Source organism: Aspergillus luchuensis, chromosome 5, assembly GCF_016861625.1.
Source record: "Aspergillus luchuensis IFO 4308 DNA, chromosome 5, nearly complete sequence".
Lineage (NCBI taxonomy): Eukaryota > Fungi > Ascomycota > Eurotiomycetes > Eurotiales > Aspergillaceae > Aspergillus > Aspergillus luchuensis.
In genome coordinates this window covers 2897907-2916874 of record NC_054853.1, presented here as the reverse complement: position 1 = coordinate 2916874, position 18968 = coordinate 2897907, and the positions used below count along the sequence as shown (strand labels likewise).

General features: G+C 47.6%; 8 protein-coding genes and 1 non-coding gene across 9 annotated transcripts; 6 read left to right on the top strand and 3 right to left on the bottom strand.

Annotated features, from left to right (window-relative positions):
- Window positions 1-256: 256 nt before the first annotated feature.
- AKAW2_50960S (uncharacterized protein) lies at window positions 257-1082 on the bottom strand (the record flags this gene model as incomplete). The annotated part of the gene is made up of 2 exons (XM_041690836.1): window positions 257-891; window positions 950-1082. 2 exons carry the CDS (start codon window positions 1080-1082, stop codon window positions 257-259), a joined length of 768 nt encoding a protein of 255 aa, XP_041544381.1.
- A 2844-nt stretch (window positions 1083-3926) lies between these two features.
- Window positions 3927-4787, top strand: AKAW2_50959A (alpha/beta fold hydrolase; the record flags this gene model as incomplete). The annotated part of the gene is made up of 2 exons (XM_041690835.1): window positions 3927-4464; window positions 4516-4787. 2 exons carry the CDS (start codon window positions 3927-3929, stop codon window positions 4785-4787), a joined length of 810 nt encoding a protein of 269 aa, XP_041544380.1.
- A 1087-nt stretch (window positions 4788-5874) lies between these two features.
- Window positions 5875-7902, top strand: AKAW2_50958A (uncharacterized protein; the record flags this gene model as incomplete). Its single annotated transcript, XM_041690833.1, has 10 exons — window positions 5875-6156; window positions 6224-6266; window positions 6319-6482; window positions 6529-6723; window positions 6776-6951; window positions 7008-7085; window positions 7143-7349; window positions 7406-7473; window positions 7527-7622; window positions 7688-7902. The coding sequence occupies 10 exons, from the start codon at window positions 5875-5877 to the stop codon at window positions 7900-7902; spliced, it is 1524 nt and encodes a 507-aa protein (XP_041544379.1).
- A 931-nt stretch (window positions 7903-8833) lies between these two features.
- On the bottom strand, window positions 8834-10213 carry AKAW2_50957S (putative histidine acid phosphatase; the record flags this gene model as incomplete). Its single annotated transcript, XM_041690832.1, has 2 exons — window positions 8834-9556; window positions 9614-10213. 2 exons carry the CDS (start codon window positions 10211-10213, stop codon window positions 8834-8836), a joined length of 1323 nt encoding a protein of 440 aa, XP_041544378.1.
- Window positions 10214-11232: 1019 nt separating this feature from the next.
- Window positions 11233-11316, top strand: AKAW2_t50011A. Its single transcript has one exon. It is a non-coding gene; the product is annotated as a tRNA-Gln (tRNA).
- A 572-nt stretch (window positions 11317-11888) lies between these two features.
- AKAW2_50956A (sulfurtransferase) lies at window positions 11889-12875 on the top strand (the record flags this gene model as incomplete). The annotated part of the gene is made up of 2 exons (XM_041690831.1): window positions 11889-12043; window positions 12110-12875. The coding sequence occupies 2 exons, from the start codon at window positions 11889-11891 to the stop codon at window positions 12873-12875; spliced, it is 921 nt and encodes a 306-aa protein (XP_041544377.1).
- A 315-nt stretch (window positions 12876-13190) lies between these two features.
- AKAW2_50955S (uncharacterized protein) lies at window positions 13191-15535 on the bottom strand (the record flags this gene model as incomplete). Its single annotated transcript, XM_041690830.1, has 5 exons — window positions 13191-13764; window positions 13810-14157; window positions 14204-14535; window positions 14577-15089; window positions 15155-15535. 5 exons carry the CDS (start codon window positions 15533-15535, stop codon window positions 13191-13193), a joined length of 2148 nt encoding a protein of 715 aa, XP_041544376.1.
- A 1464-nt stretch (window positions 15536-16999) lies between these two features.
- On the top strand, window positions 17000-18007 carry AKAW2_50954A (uncharacterized protein; the record flags this gene model as incomplete). The annotated part of the gene is made up of 5 exons (XM_041690829.1): window positions 17000-17249; window positions 17295-17410; window positions 17456-17522; window positions 17572-17711; window positions 17756-18007. The coding sequence occupies 5 exons, from the start codon at window positions 17000-17002 to the stop codon at window positions 18005-18007; spliced, it is 825 nt and encodes a 274-aa protein (XP_041544375.1).
- Window positions 18008-18254: 247 nt separating this feature from the next.
- Window positions 18255-18880, top strand: AKAW2_50953A (uncharacterized protein; the record flags this gene model as incomplete). Its single annotated transcript, XM_041690828.1, has 3 exons — window positions 18255-18420; window positions 18474-18587; window positions 18648-18880. 3 exons carry the CDS (start codon window positions 18255-18257, stop codon window positions 18878-18880), a joined length of 513 nt encoding a protein of 170 aa, XP_041544374.1.
- Window positions 18881-18968: the final 88 nt, after the last annotated feature.

Genomic DNA, 18968 nt, shown 5'->3' with positions numbered 1-18968 from the left:
ATTTCCGGGGGAAGGACTGGCATTTTACATATCCGACTAACAGGGAGCTGTTGATCAGCAAAGGAAGCGGTAACAGAAGGTTTGCGGGGTAAATCTCGGACTATTCCCTTCCAGGCTACAAGTGCTTGCCGATTGTCCGCAATAGTAGCTGCCCTTATACATGGTTATCCTTTATATTGGTTAGTAATACACTTGAAGCCTTGCAATTGAGTCTCCGCCTGACCTCTGATCTGAGGTACGCACCATGAGTATATTTCTATGTACTAAGCCACGGCGCATCTTGAAGAGAAAGAGCGGTCATTCGCTGTTCTGGATCGATAACCAACATAGAGCGTATCATTGAAAGGAAATTGGATTTTTCGAGGCCACCAATACTCTCGATCCATCGCTCCAGTACCGCTGGTGGTCTCTGGGTCCAATTACGGAAGTTGAACTCCTTGTCGAAAAACTGTTGAACAATTTGCGGCTTTCCAGATTGCAACAACTCGGGGGGAAAAGGACCAAACAGGGCTTCAATTTCCTCCAAGTGATGCTTGGTAAGGTAAACACCCCCTGTAACATCCGCCCTACCATTGAACATGCGTAAGGCATCCAGAAGCTCGGGTAGAAGGGCGCCTAGATTCCAAATATCTACTTTGGTTCCCCAGGGTGCCCCAAGTATAACCTCAGGCGCGCGAAGTAATGTAGGCTGAATGAAGTCTGTCAGATGCTTCTCGACCCAACTCGCCGATCCCCAGTCACCTAGTACAACATCCGCCTGAACCAACTCAGAAGCATCATCGAAGTTGTACTCTCCAAGATCGGCAGCTGGGTTTGACAAGGAATCTTCCAAATACTTATCGATTATAGCTGGATTTCGGAATTTCACCATAATGTTACTTTGTTTGATGTCTGGGCAAGTGAGAGTCAATACGAATGTCTTTTTAGATCAATTAGCATATAGACTTACCTGTGTGGATGACACCACAAGCATGTGCGTATTCCAGGGCAGATAGTAATTGTTTCGTTATTTTCTTCATGATATGGTTAGGTATCCGGGCCCCCTCAAAGAAAAGGGGGAAGGTCTTCATGTCCTCTGCCATTGGCTCCATTACAAGGCAGACATGCTGAGTACCCGACCGGCTAATGTAGGTGAAGTCATCAAGAAGGATGGTAATGTGCTGATAGCCTGGATGATTGGGATCCGCCTCGCGTAAATGCTTCAGTATCTCTAACTCAAAGAGATCATGTTTTCCGTCATAGCAATCTTCCCTCAATAGTTTTATTGCCTTGTAAGATAGTTCCCTATTAAAAGTTAAGTTTCTGTTTGTTTTGTACGGTGTAGGAAAAGCGTACTTCTGGTCCCGCGCTAGATAGACAGCTGAATAGCGCCCAGCACCCAGTTGCTGTAGTACTCGATATCGTTCGTGTAAGATTTCTCCAATATCGAGAATGATATTGGTGTCAGCACTGCAAGGACCGCTCACAGTAGCCATGACAGTACAATTGACAGGTGTTGCTCGAGGACGACAGAGAAGTTGAGCTCAGAGTTTGGGCGGAAAGAGAATGTGTCGTATTTGATGCTTGGTCACACAGGTCACATGCGCACGGTCCTGAGGTCTCTTGTTTCCTGGGTCAAACAAGGCTGAATGTGTATATTGAACAGTAGCTGCTAACTAAATGTTCGCACTAAGTGGCTGGCTACATAACTTATCTCGACGGCTAAGCAATGAACAACGAGTTATTAACAAGTTACCTAGCTGTGACAGAAATCTCCTACTGTTGACCAGCTAATCCCAATGCAGCTCTTACGTGATTTTTCGTCATGTCCAAAAAGCAATATGGCCTAGATATTGTCTGGTTGCTAAATTTGTACTCGAACATAAAGCGCACTGAAACTCTTTATTTGAAATACCAGACTTAAAACACGCGCTCTTTCAGTTTCGCTCCCCTTTCACTACAAGTCGTGACTCTATCTGAACACAAAGAAGTAGGCGAACTATCAATCAGACGCAAGCAGGTTTACGATATGTAGTAAGTGAACTGCATGGTATCCATGGTTCCCTCTCTCTTCATTGTCCCTACAGTCCGATTACCACTGATGTTAGGCTGCTATCTTGAGTGCAATTCTCTGCTAGTCAATGGAGTCTAACCTACAGCGGGATGTACATGATAGTGCAATAAAAGCCCCCAAAATATTTTTACTCGAGGGGCACAAAGCACCTCATATTGGTAGTGGAGGAAGCAATGTGCAGTATATAGGCAGGAGAAAAGATGCAAGTATACAATCTCAGGGCCCAAGTAATTGTGCCGCTCGATCTTCATCAAGCTTGTCAAATATTATTATTTTTTCATTAGAAGAATTCTTTGTCATATTACCATTCCAAGATGCCCCTCGAGAAGATCACCTATAATAAAGTCTATCAAAAAAGCCCCTCGGCCGACGAGTCAGTGACTGCGCATGCTAAGCGATTAGAAAAGCGTGGGGTGCATGAAGCACAAGTCAGATCGACTCCTGAGTAAAGCCCATCTCTTCTTTCGTTTGCTTTGGCTAATGCTAGGTAGTGGAACATGGCACTCAAATAACAATGACCCGAAAGAGCATTTGACTGTCGATTTCAAGACAGAAGATGGAACCCATATCACTACGCATCATGTGTACAGGTCCTAAGAGTCTGCTAAAAATGCCAAAAGATAGCCCTGAGAGGGAGAATGATGAGACTTGGACTGCCTCACACATGCCGCCGTGGCCTGGGCAGTTATATACTCTCTATGGGTTCATTATCATTCTTGCTTCTTATAGCATCTATTGCTGTTGTGCTATGCTTAACATCTGACCGGTCACGGGTGAGATATTCATCCTACAAATCCTGCCTCCTATGTCGGATTGATTTCTTCTGGAACTACCGTTTGGCTTCTGCTTTCTGTTTGGGTTGACATCAGAGTAAATAGAGCTGGTGCTTCCAGATACCCCTCGAGATCTCGTTTGTCACTACAGAAAATATCTCTACGGATACATGCAAACATCCATCGACATTCTTGGTATGGTGATCCACGACCATCAATATCCCTTTCTAAATTGACGGACTACGATCAATAGAAATCGTAAAGTATATTCCAGTTTATGAGGACCGTGACCTGTAACATGGCATCTAGTACCTCCTGGGCTTACGCGTTCTGCTCACTGCTATTGGCTCCTGTTATAGCTTGGGTCGATCAAACAAGCTTAGCAACAACTACCTCACCTTGTTCATTGAGTATGATATCTTAGAATTTTTACGCCCGTTTTACCTTTAGGAAAGTCTATTTGTGTGGAATAGCCCACAGCAAGTAAAAATAGTGCAATTGGTGGTTGAGTGACTCCGACTCTGCGGGGGTTTTACCGATGCCAGAAATGAGCAGGTCGGAGAAAGAATCAAGACACTGAGTTTCCTCGCGAGGATAGCTTTTGACCTACCTCGATCCATCTTGCCGAACATCGCAATAGGCTAACCAGCTAAGCTTTATATGCCGGCCGGGTAAGTTACAGGCAAGTTGCGGGACCCACTTCGCCGAAGACTGGCAACGCCTGTGAGAGAAAAAAGATACATTGTATATGATATCTTAATAATCTGTCTGTCTCATAATCCTTATTTCCAAGTTGCATTGGGTAGTTACTGACTTTGTTTGAGACGGATCGTTATATAACGGAGATCTGTCCTCTATAATCAAAATTGGACTTGAGCTATACCCTAACCTGAATACAGTTAGTATCGGTAGATATGAGATTTTAGCATCATCCCCTTGCCTTGACTCATCGAAGTCTCCGTGACTCATGACCAGAATATAATCAGGACGGTTCAGTGTCCAAGTAAAATATTATTTAATGCCGGTGGGTTTGACCTGGCCGAAAAATACACGTCATTCAAATCTTTATCGCGTCACTTAACCCGACAAACATCTACATAATGACGGCAAAGTGGCAAGTCACCCGTCTCCTGCACGGGGTCCGAGCCATCGTCGGCGGTCAAGGTCCTCCTGTGGTGCTCATTCCCGGCTGGCCACAGACAGCAGAAGCGTGGAGTGACATGTTTGAGCCACTTTCCAGAAACTACCAGTTCTTTGCACTTGACCCCCCAGGCTTGGGTGATTCTCTTCCTCCCGCCAATGGCTATGATACCGCGAACGTGAGCAAGATCATGGCCGAAGCCATTCACGACGCTTTGAAAGAACAACCGTATCATCTAATTGGCCATGATGTGGGCGGATGGATCGCGTATCCCTGGGCCGCTCAATTCCAATCGAGAATCAAATCGCTCAGTATCTTAGATGCATCAGTGCCGGGTTTCTTGCCTCAGTTTCAGTTCCCATTGTCTCAGCAGACCAATTTGCGTCTTTGGCAATTCTCCTTCAATGCACTTCCTGAGTTACCTGAAATCCTGACGAGCGGTCGTGAGCGGGAGCTCTTGACCTGGTTTTTCAACTTGAAGACCGTTCATCCCGATGGTATGCACAAAGATCATTTTGAACGCTATATTCAAGCCTAATCGAGACCAGGAGCCATGAGTCGAGGATTCGAGTACTATCGGTCTTTTGAGACGAGCTCGAAGCAGAATCTGGAGTTCGCAAAGACACCACTTGATATTCCTGTCTTAGCTCTGGGTGGAGAGAGCTCGGTTGGTACGGGTATGATCGATTTGGTTCAGAAGTTCGCGGCCAATGTTTCCGGAGGCGCTATTCACGATTGTGGCCACTTCCTCCCCGAAGAGCAACCATCTGCTGTTGCGCAAAGACTGCTGGAATTCTTGGACGCAAACCAAAAGGAGTGATATTCTTCCGTGTACCCTTTCATGTAAAGTGGTTAGTTTCCCATCTTAAAAGGGGGTGAAGATCCCTCTTTCTCCCTTCCAGTATAACGTAACCGGCAAGCGAGTCGGCCAGGCAAGCCAGTCGGCCACCTGTGTATCCCATACTAATCTAACATTTATCTAACTCTAATATCTCACCCACCGTAAGTTCAATTACAATAGAATATTAATCGAAGCTATATATATACTTTAAGAAACCAAATATCAAAAATATATAATATAATAGGATTCATATTATATATAATACGAGTTTGAAATAAATTACCAAAAAAAATACAGCGTAATCTATTTTACTTGATTAAATATTGATATTTATCTTATAATATTTGTATACTAATCTTAGATATATTCTAGTATGCCAGTTTCATTAAATAAATTTAAATATATGAAGTTTGGCTGTAGTATTACAGCTCAAAAATTGCTGGATTAGTATGGGATATACAGGTGGCCGACTGGCTTGCCTGGCCGACTCGCTTGCCGGTTACGTTACACGCAATGTTCTTAAAAGTTGGCAAAGGGGAAAATTGTGCTAGGATCAAGATAGAATGGTAATAAGGGTTGTAACATTTGCTATACCCGCACAATATTATTAATGCTTCCTTTCTGATCGTACATTCTGGTAGTTTGCCAGTGATCTCAGCTTTGACGCCGAATGTATAATGAAAATCTTAGCATACATTACCATGGCTCAGGCTTGCTGTAGGAGCAAACCATTTTCCCCTGGTCCTCAGACCCTTCAGTCCGGAAAATCATCGGATATGCACTGGATATGGCAGGTTGTTTGCTCCCGCTGCCAAGTGCGTCAACCCCGCCTGAGATATCCGAAGAGAGCCCCGTCCTCGAACCCGGTTGGTTGTTCACCACCCCACGGGGTAGCCTGGTGCAAAAATAGTCCAAGCTCGAGAATCCTCAAGCATTTAAGGATAAGCTGGAATACCCACAACCGCTCTCTTCGCTTCCATTGCTCTCGTCCGGCAAACATACTCGCCCCTGCACATCTCAGTTTACTACTCTCAAGTGCTCCTGTCCCATCACCCAATTGCCTTCTATGGATAATGTCAAGAATTCAGGGGCCGAACACATCGAATTCCCCGGGATGGAGGACACATTAAAGGGCTCGGGCACTGTTGCTGTGCCAACATCGTTGCAAGATCTGACGCCAGAAGAGATACAGCGACGGGAGGCAAAGCTAGTTAGGAAGATTGATATCAGGTTGCTCATCATGATGTTGATTATGTACATCTTGAACTATCTGGATCGCAACAACATTGCAGCAGCGAAATTGGCTGGTTTGCAAGCGGACCTAAACCTTAGAGGTGACCAATACCAGGTATGACAGTCAACAAACTATGAAGGATAGATATTTACAAGGCATGCGAGGACCTAACACGCCACAGGTGTGTGTTAGTATCCTGTTCGTCGGGTATCTTCTTATGCAGGGTCAGTACTACTGTTCTGTTCCCTTTGTTGCCAGGCCAACTAATTGGCGCAGTGCCTTCGAACCTGATCCTCAACAAGCTCGGAAAGCCTTCAATATATCTACCTGGCTGTATGGTAGCGTGGGGTATCATTTCGTGTTGCACTGCGGCCACCCACAACTTCGCTGGCTTGGTGGTCGTTCGGTTTCTACTCGGATTCGTCGAGGCTGCATACTTTGTGAGAATCCCTCTACTTGCTTTCTAGATATATGCTAACGTTTTAGCCCGGATGTCTATATCTTCTATCAGCCTGGTATACGAGGAAAGAGTTGGGGAAACGGACTGCGTTTCTATACGCAGGTTCATTGATCTCGGGTGCATTCTCCGGTCTGATAGCCGCCGGTATCACGAGCGGCTTGAACGGCGCACGAGGCATCGCTGCATGGAGGTGGCTTTTCATTATCGAGGGAGCGCTAACTGTAAACACCAATTCTCTGAATTTAGTAACCCAATTGATATTGACCATCTTAGATCTTTGCAGCTTTGATCGCATTTTTCATTGTTCCCGATCTACCCCGGACCACTTCGTGGCTAACAGATGACGAGAAAGTCCTTGCGGCATGGAGGCTAGAAAAGGACATTGGCGAAGATGACTGGGTGGATAATGAACATCAAAGCATGACCAAGGGTGCAAAGCTCGCCGTCACGTAAGTACTCCAATCTTCCATTTGCTTTGGTCACCAAGCTCATCATCGCACAACAGAGACATAAAGACTTGGCTAATGCTAGGCGTCATCTACGGCTGCACATCTGCCGGATGCGTAACAACGTTCTTTCCCAGGTATGAGCTATATCCAGTTTCTCCGGCGGTCTACAGATACTTATCGCTATCATCCAGCGTGATGGCCGGACTTGGCCGAAACAACATTGATACCTTGCTTCTGACTACACCTCCATATCTTATCGCTACCCTTGTTGTGTTGGTGCATGCCTGGAATGCGGATCGAACAGGCGAGCGATACCTTCATATAGCACTCCCGCCTGTCGTTGCTATTGTGGCATTCATATTAGCTATGGCAGGCAACAATTTCGCCGCCCGATATGTGTAAGTCTTAATTAATAGGTCCTCCCGATCGAGATGACTAACACAAGATGGTCTAGGGCAATGTGTATAATGCTTGGTGGCATTTACGCAGGTTACGTAGTGTCTTTGGGATATATTTCGAACAGTAAGCGTCTATGGTGCAGGCTCAGAGACTAGTTACATTACTGACGATCGCAGTCCTTCCTCGCCCAGCCACAAAACGGGCCGCTGCCTTAGCCTTCATCAATTGTCTCAGTAATGTGTGCCAGATCTATATGCCATATCTTTACCCCGGTACGCTAAAAGCCTCCATTATCTCCAGCTACATAAAACTCGCTAACCTATGTTGGGGTTAATAGACTCCGCCTCTCCTCGTTATATCGCCGCCTTCAGTGTCAATATCGCTTTGCTTGCAATGACAATCGTAATCGCCACCATCCTGCGCATTTATCTGGGTAGATTGAATAAACAGCTCGATGAATTAGAAGGTGTTGATCTCGCGCGGGCTCGTGAGAATGAAGAACACGGCTTGCCTGGCCGGGCAGTGGCAGTGGGATTCCGGTTCTTGCTCTAGTGCTCGGAAGGGACTTTGCACTATTACCATTAGTTGAGTCTTAGGACCTATTCTCCATGTTATGCACTATAGGTTGTTCATTGTGTTACATGCCCTACAAGAGGCCATTTATGGGCGCCTCAGCACCCAGACAATCTCATTTTTTTTCCCGACTATCAATCCTGAACTATGGCGACGATGCGGTAAATCTATCGGATGGGCATAGTCTTGTAACTGATACATATTGTACTCCCCGCCATCCGAACCATACCATTAGTAAGGCTAAAAACAATACTAACCAAGCTAAATAGGGCCTCGTACAGAACGGTCTAGTCTATATATGTATAGAAGGTACACCCCACACAAACTTAGTCTTCAATAACTACGTAGTATGCTTACCCTCTCAGGGACACATTGTTAGTACTAAAAGTAGGCCGGAGTCCGACGGTGGTACTAAAGTGCCCCACTGCTCAGCTGCCAACCTTATCGAGCGCTATCTTTAGTATACACAGCATGTAGAGCCGCAGAATGCTACTAGTATATTAACACTACGTGGAAGATAAGCAGCATATTGCGCTCGAGGGATCATTGGCAGGGGAAGTGTATAATACGGCTACCTGTACTGTCTCTCAACCGCATTGCTTGCACATTACCACCCCTCAGTCTGTATATTTTAAGCTACACGCTTCTTTAGCTGTTCTATTTTCCCCTTAGTACCTACTCCTGGAGAATGTGTCATGCTTCAGACTATGAGCTGCCTAGGTAGTAGCATCACCGTAGCGCCCCCGATTTTCAGGCTTTTGTCAGATTTATCTGTGTTGGAAGGGGTTGTCCAAAGACGCATGAATGGATCATTACAAATAATCACAGCATTTCCGCTTATGAACATGCTTCATAAATCACATCCCAGGCATTACTACCCGACGTAAGTACCAGCGTACCACCACCACTACTAATTATAGATATCCAAAGTATCCAAAGCAGAAGAATTGCCACACATCCTGCCAAAATCTCCAAACCTCTTCTCTTTCCCGCTAATAAACTCGGCAAAATTTTCCGCGCTACAACTTTCCCCAGGCCCATCCCGACACCCGATCAGCGGCTTCACAGCCTCGTTGACCAACACCCGGAAATACACGCCCTCGTCGAAACCATTCTGAGTACCACTGCACTCCATCCGCTCGATTCCAATATTTCCCAAAAATGGCAAGATGTTACTGCTCTTCCAGGCACGATCGTAATTCACCTCATTCGTTGGCATAGTAGCGTTCACATTATCCGCGCCCGAATAAGCACTGTTGTTGAATAGGCCCAGCGCTGTGACAATGGTTGGCGGCACCTCGCGGTGTGTAAAGGAGACGTAGATGTCTTGCTCGCTGGTCTCTGCGGAGAGAAGGTTGTAGCTGGCGTTGACCCAGGGGAAGCCGATCACCGGCGACACGGGACGGCCGTAGCCCGTGTTGTGGAAATACATGATGTCGTTGGCGTACTCAAAGGACAGCCATTCGTTGTTGGTGAAGAGCGAGGAGGAGCAGAATGGCGAGGAGCCTCGGATTACGGTCTCGTAGCCGCAGAGCTCGAACATGGCGGTTACATCGGAGGAAGTGAAGTTGAATTTTGGGGCGAGAGTATCGAGTCGCTTGATGATGGGGCCTGTGTAGTTTTCTATGAATTCCTAGGATACTGTTAGTTTGTGCCAGGTGAGATAAGGGTGATGCGACGGTAGGCGTACATCTTCATAGGTGCTGCCATAGCTGGAGCTGTATGCTGGGCAGGATTTGTAAGGTGTCAAGGAGTCCGCGCCAGTCGTGTCACTCTGTGCGACGCTGACCAGGTCGACGTGCGTTTTGTTGTTGGTGTAGCCGGTTATGAAGCCCTGGGCAGATTTGGTCGTCCGCTCGGCAGTTGCGGCCCAAACTTTGTCGGTGTGCAAGTCAGGGTATCGCTGGCGGAACTTAACGCCCAGGGTTGTTGCCTCTTGGAGTCCGACGCGAGTCAGCTTTTCGAGGTGGTCCTCAGTGATCGGCGCGGTCCAATTGGCGAGGAAGGCGAGCGAGTCGGTGTTTGTCCAGCTTTGTGTTGTGTTGCGCAGCTTCTCGATGAACGGCTCGATGTAGGTCTCGTAGTCGAAGTCGTTGGCGTAGATGGCCGCATGACGGACGAGATAAGCTGCGCGGGTGACATTGCAGCCAGCGGGGGGAGCTGGATGAATCTGGGGATCATGAGAGCTGAAGTAAGGAGCGATACCGGCAAGATGGTGGAGAGGATTGAACTGGTAGGATGCCGTTGTGCTGGATAAAGTGGCAACGACGAGACTTGTAAGAGACCTCATGATGAAAGACCGGGATGAGGCCCCCGGGCTGCAACTGTCAATTGGGCCTGGAGTAGTGACAGGTGTTGGATTGATATGAACATCGTCACTAGGAGGGAATTCACGGCAAGATATATCCAGCCTGCTGAGAGAGCATCCAGATCCTGAACTTGCATGATTACATCACTAGCTTCTAGGCCGGGTCCTTGGCTTTATGCAAGCCAAACACCGTATGATGCAGATTGTTGTGGCTCAAGGACAGTGGAGCTGACTGTACTGGTAGAATGGGGGCTGCTTAATCCTGGTAAATACGTCATTTAAGCCATCGACCGGGCGGTTTAGGGCCATTTGTTGGCGTGAGTGGAGTGCGGCTGGATGTGGATACTCCAGGGACCAGGCACAATAGCCTTAAGGGCATCTTACCCAGGTAAACAAACACTCAAGAAACATTCAAATGCGAGGTAAACGGGCTTGAAGAGCACAATATCACGGTGAGTGCATTCTTCTGCATAACCAAGCGACTCATCAATAAAGCCAGATTCCGTCATGTGTGAGGCTAACTCAGCATCTAGCCCCAAGGTTGCGCGGGCGCTGACTGCCTATCCCAAACAGTCAAGGATTGCCGCTCTCAGCTGTGCTGTTGGGCCCGAAGGAATGCCGTCATCGGAGTGTTTTTTCCAGGCACAACCAAATGCATTCATTATTTGTCGACACCGAAGCCTGTACAGGATCAAAGCCACAACCACCACAATTTTATTAGCCCTTTCGGTGTAATTTCTGGACAGATCATCAGTTTAGAGGGCATCTGGAGGTATTGAGCTTTCCGGAATGTCGACTAGAAATGAACAAAAGTTGTCTTGGCAGAACAAAGGATTCTCTCTAAGCATGGGCAACAGCCTTGTGGATATAGTACGTAGATGTGGTTGTTCATCACAGCTGGTGTGGATAATTGTTTTGGTGAATTCCAGGGCAGTTACAATTCGCTTCGCAAACAATGGCACTTATATATCATCAGCAAATTCAACTTTTCACAAGCACCTGGTTGTGTAGTGTAGGGGTTATCACTCCGGATTTTGAATCTTACCAGATTTCCGGCAACCCCGGTTCGATCCCGGGCACGACCTTTCTTTTTCCTTTTTCTTTTTCCCCACCTCACTTCACTCCTGACTTTTTGCTCTCTTGCCATTCCATTCTTCTTCAATTCTTTATCTTCATGGTGACTTGGGTATATACATCTATTTAACTGGTAGCTTTCGCAGCAAGCATGATAGTAATGGTAGCCGTATGATCGAGTCGTCCCTCTTCGTTTTCAAATATATATATATATATATATATATATCCCGGGCGGTGTCCCATTTGTACTAGTACTAGGTCAAGTGCTCAGGTCGTTGGTATCGCAAAACAAGGGAAATCTGGTGCTATTACAATTTGTCTCACGAAAACTACTGCCGTCAGCACCTATGTTTCAAAGGTAAGTTAATACACTGGTAGTATATTGTAGTATTGCCTCATCAGCTCATACCTCGCACTCTTTCTCTTGCTATCCCGACCGGAAGGGGCGGAGTCGGTACCTGAGTGCACAGCTGACAAATACGCACAACTGCATAACCAATGCCTAAGTTGATATCCCGATAACGGCAATTCCCCTCATGTCTCCCCTCATCCCTCACCATCTACAACTATCGGAGTTTGAACAATGAACCCCTTCCAGTCTCCTCTCATAACTCCAGCCGAATACTATCACAATGCGGCAGTATGCAAGGACACCAAGCGTAGGCGGATTGTCCCCTTAGCAGCCTACCGTCCCACGCTCCACTCGTCCTTCGAATCCTTTCACCTTCCAGGCTCAAAGTACTCCATATCCCCGCTCCCTATACACCCCACTACCCCATACTAACACATCTTCTTGCCAATTAGGTTCTTCAATCTCGACCAAATTCGTGACACCGCCTCTCCCTACCCTTCCATGCTTCCCTCACCTTCCCTCTTCGCCGCTGCAATGACTGCCCTCGGTATTCGCAACGATGATATTCTAGTTATTTACGATGCAGATGAGATAGGCACGTATCATGCCCCGCGGCTGGCGTTTATGTGTGAGCTCTATGGACATAAGGATGTGCACGTCTTGAATAACTTCAGGCAGTATGTGCGGATGCGGCTGCCCGTAGATTCCGGGTCTGAGGGAATAGAGGTTCCAGTGGTTGGGACGAGAGGAGAGCAAGGCGATGAGTATGTCGTGGAAGAGAGAGACTTTGACACCGGAAGGGTAATAGCGTTCGAGGAGGTTAAGGACGTTGTTGTTGGGAGGGACCAGGAGAAGGTGAGGATTGTCGATGCGAGGATACCAGGTCGGTTTCAAGGTGTACAGCCGGAAATGAATCCAAGTTTGAGGTCCGGGCACATTCCTGGAGCTGTCAATGTGCCATTGGCTAGTTTATTGGAAGATGAGACTGGGATGATACTAGCTCCTGAGAAACTAAGGGGTGTTTTGACGGATGCGGGCGCGTTGGCGGAAGAAGATGAGGGAGTGCCATACATCCTGACGTGCAATTCGGGGGTTACGGCTGCATCACTAGATCTAGCTTCGAGGCTGGTTGGGGCGAAGGGATCCAGAAGGGTGTATGATGGTAGCTGGATGGAGTGGACGAGGAGGGTAGGGGATGAATTGATTGAGGTTTCGTAATGACAGCTAATGACAGCTGTTTGGTGGATATGGTGGAGGATGTACATGATAGAACTACTTGTATATATGGGACGGCTGTGTTGTACATGAAAGAGCTGGACTCAAATAGACCATTTTAGACTGAAAGCGCACAAGTCAAATCTATGAAAGTGGAAGGTCACATGGTATATTGCTGCCTGAGTCGTATATTCTCATAGCTCGTGTACTGCATCGTATCGTCAAACATAAACAAACATTATTTTACAGTCATTCGTATACAGACCGGTACTTTTCTTCCGCTTCTCATCCTCCCCACTCTCTTCATCCTTCCTCGTCTTAATCATCCGTGCTCAGTTTCTCGAAATCTCGTATCAAGCTCTCGAGGCCTTTCCCCTGGAAGTTTTTGTCATGGTCCAGCGCAAGTGTCTGACTGGGATGGTGTTGCACCACGTAGTTGGCGGCCAGCGCGTTTACCTCGTTCTGATTCCACACCTTCTCGTTGAATTCCCTCAATATCGACACTGCTTCGATGGGGATTAACGTCTCGTCCTTGCTTTGGAGTACTAACTGGATGGTCCGCAAGAATGGTCGACAGACCCTCCAAACCAGGCCCATATGCCAGAGACCAGAGACACAGCTGACCAACACTTCGCGCCACTTTGACGACTCCAAGTGCGAGGCTGCGTGTACACCTGCCACCATAAAGTAGTGAACCATCATTACTGGGATGGACTTCCAGCCATGGGACACCCGATAGAGCAATATCAATGTCGCAATCGAGTCCATCGCTTCGCCTAGTACTCTCTGTGGATCGAATTTAGTGGATCGTATCAGCTCTTCTGTCAGTCCGGTGCTACTACGGGTCATGAAAATCCCGCAGAGGTTGACTGTTGTAATGTGGTAATACATGCTTCTTTTGTTAGCATAGAGCCGTGACTGCGTTCGGACCACTCACTGAAAACACAGATTGTGGGGAGTCCTATTCCGCTGTACCCTAAGGACGGCAGGAAGATTCATCTCGAGGCTTATAAGTCTCTGATACAGTACAGCACCCTGCTGCCATCCAGACAGATCTATTTGTCCACTGAGCTGCCGCTGCAAATCCGCCACATCATTTATAATAACAAATAGGTCCCGTCTGCTCCATAGGCCCGTATGGAAGAAGGGCTTATAAACAGGATAGGTAAATGGGTATGGTGACCACTGCTGATTGACGTCCGCCGCCGTTGCCTCTTCTTCAGATAAGAAAAGCTCTGACGGCCCCGGCCATACTGACGGTATCCTTGCCAATTGCAAAGACAGACTATTGAATTAGTGACTGCTTTGCATATTATCTTTTAATGACTTACGTTTGCACCTCATAGACCGCACTAGCTATGAGTTTATGAGCTCGCCTAATGCGAGCTGCCTCTGCTGGATTGGCTTGGCCTGTCTCAGGCGACGAGGTATGCAAGCCCAGATGCAACCCCATTTGTGCGCCATACCGGATATACTGAACACCGATCTTGTCTTTTCCAGAAGCACAGAAGAATAACCCTAATAGAAGGGCTGACTGCATGGTGGGAAGAGAGATATTCAACTTATCACACTGCCACAGGCGTTCCACCTCCCGCAGAAGTCTTCTGGCGGTAGACATCTCCATGCGCCGGTCCCATGGCTTCTCAAAGTCGTATGAAAGGTGCTAGTCCGTCAGCGAAGTCATAAAGAGAATGAGATACGTACACACGCATAAAAAAGAATAGTATGAACTAAGAGTGACGAGCAGAAGTGTGTCCCTCCACGCTGGAAATCACCCAGGAATGACACCGGGTCAACGATATGCCATGTTGGGTTATCCCAAACGAAGAAGAAAGAAAAGAGATGCGAAGTGGCCGCGTTATCAACAATTGCCGTCCAGCGTTCTGCAGCATTCACGCTGTATAGGGGTGTTCGGTTCACCAGCTCTGGTTTTCCCGATAGCCGTGTCAGCCACGACCTCTGCATCCTCTCCAGGGTCATACCCGGGAATTGTGATGACATCTGTTGACTCAGTAGACTGGCTGCCTCGTGCACCGAGGAACTCCTGCGGATCGTGTCCACCACAGCCGGAAGAATTGTGGGGTCACAATCGTGGACATTTTGATACACATAATGCAGCTCACGGAGTTGTGTTTGCAGGAGCTCCATCGTGCGGTCCAGGCTACCAGACAGTGTTTGCTGGGTAGCTAGCCCTTCTGTTTGCGGCAAACTCAAAACCTACATGACTGGATTAGTAGCTGGTCGTCAGTAACAGGGATCAGTGGCATGATAATGAAGCTCACATATGGACCCTCTCCACTGGTGGAAACTGCGGCGCTGGACGGGCGAAGCGACAGAAGTTGCAGCATCCGCTCGTGCCGCTTAATAGCCGCCCGCAACATGTCAAGTTCTCTTTTCTCCTGGGTCCGCTTTTGCTCTGAGTACCTGCATTCGATCCCGAACTTCTCGCACTGGGTACATGTCGGTTTTCCCCCATTGCATTTGGCCTTGCGCTGCCGACAAGAATCACAAGCACGAGAGGTACGTATCTTCGGGCTAGCCGGTACGATCCTCGATCGATCCCGGGGAATCAGAACCTTCCCGGCGGTTCGCCCGGCAGTCGCGGCCTCTGGTGGGCCAAGACTGGTGGGCTGGCTGGGCGAAGGAACCTTCCGCGCAGACATGGCCTGTGGTGGATAGAAGCTTGAATGAAGCGGGCTCTAGCAATTCGTCATGGTTTCTGGTCAGAATACCGATTGGTTGTAGAATGGTGGCAAACAGATAAAGCGGAGGGGTCTGGATCGAACAAAATCTAAGTCCCAGTGTATTGGAATTCGGTCCGCGGTGGGGCTTGCTATCTTATCGCCTACCATCACGAACTGGCGGTCAGTGATTTGGGGGCACGGCCCTTAATGCGCTTCTTGACTGGGAGATGACAGGATGACACAAAAACCGTCTCCAGGTTAATCATCAACTGTACTATTCCACTCTCGCCAGTTGTTCTACCTTTATTATCCAGACATTATGGAGGTATTTTTATAATGCCGTCAACATGACGGATGGGATAGTATGTTACGTTTTCATGGACCACCATTCGTTGGGGTATATGTATCAAGACTTGTACTGAAATAGGACCTAATCATGTGTCACGAACACGACCAAGAATGCTCACTCATCTATAGACTCACGTCGAAGCGATCGATGCTTGCCTCTAACTATGTGTCATCATCACAGACTCCATAGTCTGCTTCCAATAAAGACTTGCATGATGGGAGCCAACTTTCACCATTCCTGAAAGAGTAAGGCGATAACAACACCTGGGACTACGATGTGCTCATCTCACCCACACACGTCAAGGGTGAGATGACCATAGCCAGCCACCCAGCCCCTAATGGTCTCATTTGACACTCCCGATCAGTGTATGCAAGGTTTGATGCAAGGACGATCATTGTCTTACCCTACTGATCGGGACTGGATTATCTCATATGTCATCGATCGCTGCCCATACTAGGCAACGCTAATGAACGCTGATCAGTCTCTAATCACAAGGTGTCCACTAATAATTGAGCACTGCCCATTGGCACATGGACAATAATTAGGGTTGAAACGATAAAGTCTCACAGGCACTGAAGTACATTAGATGCTAAACTTCGGATCATGAACGTAATGGGATTCTTCCATTGCAAATGTGCATTTAACTCTCATTGTGAAGATCGGCCGATCAGCAAACATTGCTCGCAGATCACAACACTCTATTTGCCTTCTGAGATACCAAAGGAGACGTAACTTGTCTCACTTCTAAATGATGACCATACTTACCCATGCATTATTGCTGCCTTTGCCTTGGGCATATGATCTACTCTTAACATTTAGGATGACGGGAACGGACCCATGCATACGGAATATCCAATGCAAAAATGATTCCCGTTGAAGAATTAGCCTATCGCTGGAAGCTTTCTGTGAGGAACGAATGGAATAATGATCTTCTCGCCCACATTCCCTAGCCCCTTACATAGTTCCTCAGCCACACCAATAGACCTGCATCAGTCAAAACTCATGGGCTGTCCCATGAGACCTTCAACGGCTCAAAGCCATCAAGGAACCTCCGTGGCTTCACAAGGCAAGCAACTCAGTTGTCCGACCTCGACATGAGGACCGAGAAACAGTCTAAGCGACGCAATGGAATCCAAACAGTATGCCGCGACTTCAATCATCTCGAGGGTAATCTCGACCATATCGACGAGCGAAAGCTCCTGCGCAAGATGGACCTCCGTCTCATGCCGATGCTAACCCTCCTATACCTATTCTCATTCCTCGATCGGGGTAATATCGGAAACGCCAGGATTGAAGGCATGGAGGAAGATCTGCATCTCGGAGGCACACAGTACAACTGGGCACGTATGTAGCGCCGACCATGTTGTTGATGGATTTCTGATTGTTTAGTGACCGTCTTTTTCTTCACATACACCGTGTTTGAGCTACCATCGAACCTTATTTTGCAGAAAGTCAGGCCCTCAATATGGATACCGTCACTGATGGTGGCGTGGGGGACGGTGATGGTTCGTTCCCGTTCGCCGAGCTAGTACGACTCTAATTGTCCGTAGACTCTAATGGGTATCGTGACCAACTATCACGGTCTGCTGATAGCGAGGATATTCCTCGGTGCCACAGGTAAGATCTCCACCAACCACAAGAAATGATCTATCCTAACATCATGAAGAAGCGGGTATTTACCCGGGAGTGGCCTATTATATCACGATGTGGTACTCTCGTCATGAAGCTCAGTTCCGCCAAGCCTTATGCTTCAGCGCGGCGAGTATTGCAGGTGCCTTTTCGGGGTTACTTGCATTTGCGATCGGTGTAAGTTATGGAACTTTATCTGCTGTGCAATTCTAACAAGTCAGAAAATGAACGGTGTTGGCGGGTACTCCGGCTGGCGCTGGATATTCATTATCGAAGGGCTCGCAACAGTTGTCGTAGCTGTCATGTCATACTTCTTTCTCTACGACTACCCTGATACGGCATCCTTTTTGACCCGAGACGAACGAGCTTGGATTCTGCGCCGCTTAAGTCTACAATTCTCCAACAATGGCAATGTGGTTCCCGAGGCTGGTGACTTCAAGTGGAAGTACGTGTGGGATGCGGCCAAGGATTAGCAGGTCTATATGGCCATTCTTAGTATGCTCTTCCATCAGGTCGGTGAGGTCTCTGCTAATGGTCTCCAGTATACTTCTCCGCCGTCTGTCCGCTATACGGGATATCATTCTTCCTACCGACCATAATCCGCGATCTAGGATATACGTCGTCTACTGCGCAGCTTCTTACAGTAATGGCCCTGGACATCAACACTCGCAACGTGTATCATGACTGACTGATTAGGTACCCCCGTACATCATAGCTTCCATGGCTGCCATTCTGGCAGCATATTTTGCAGACCGCAATGGCGAGCGCTCACCGCTTCTCCTCTTTCACATCGGTTGCATCGTAGCCGGATTTTTCGTCTGTCTGGCAGGATCGCAAAGATGGGTTCCGGGACTTGTATACTTTGGTGTGTTCCTTGCGATCCTAGGTAAGCCCCCATATGCTTTCACACATATTGTCGGCCATCCTAATAAGAAAAAGGAATATACCCCGCTATTCCCGCCCTCATAACATGGCTAAGCAGCAATCTCGCTGCGGAACATAAACGAGCAGCAGGAATGGCGATACACATTGGCATTGGGAACTTTGCAGGAGGTAATTACCCCCTTTCCCATTCATGAAGGCGTTTAGGCAGAACGTGCTAATAAATATTAGCCATGGCTTCCCATTTCTATCGCACGCGCGACTCCCCACAATATATCATGGGCCATGCGCTGGAACTTGCCTTTGGAATTATGGGCGTGGTGGCTATCGTGATTACGAGGTTTGCATATGTGCGCATCAACCGACAGCGTGTGGATAAATTGGTGGAGCTTCGGCCGGAATATTCGGCACAGGAACTTGGTGAGATGGGGGATAAGTCTCCTACTTTCAGATATATGCTTTAGACTCGCAGGTTCTTTTTGTTTTATAGAGTGATAGAGTTTATTTGTTTGAATAGAAATAAAAGCAGATTATTGTTGACAAATACAGTAC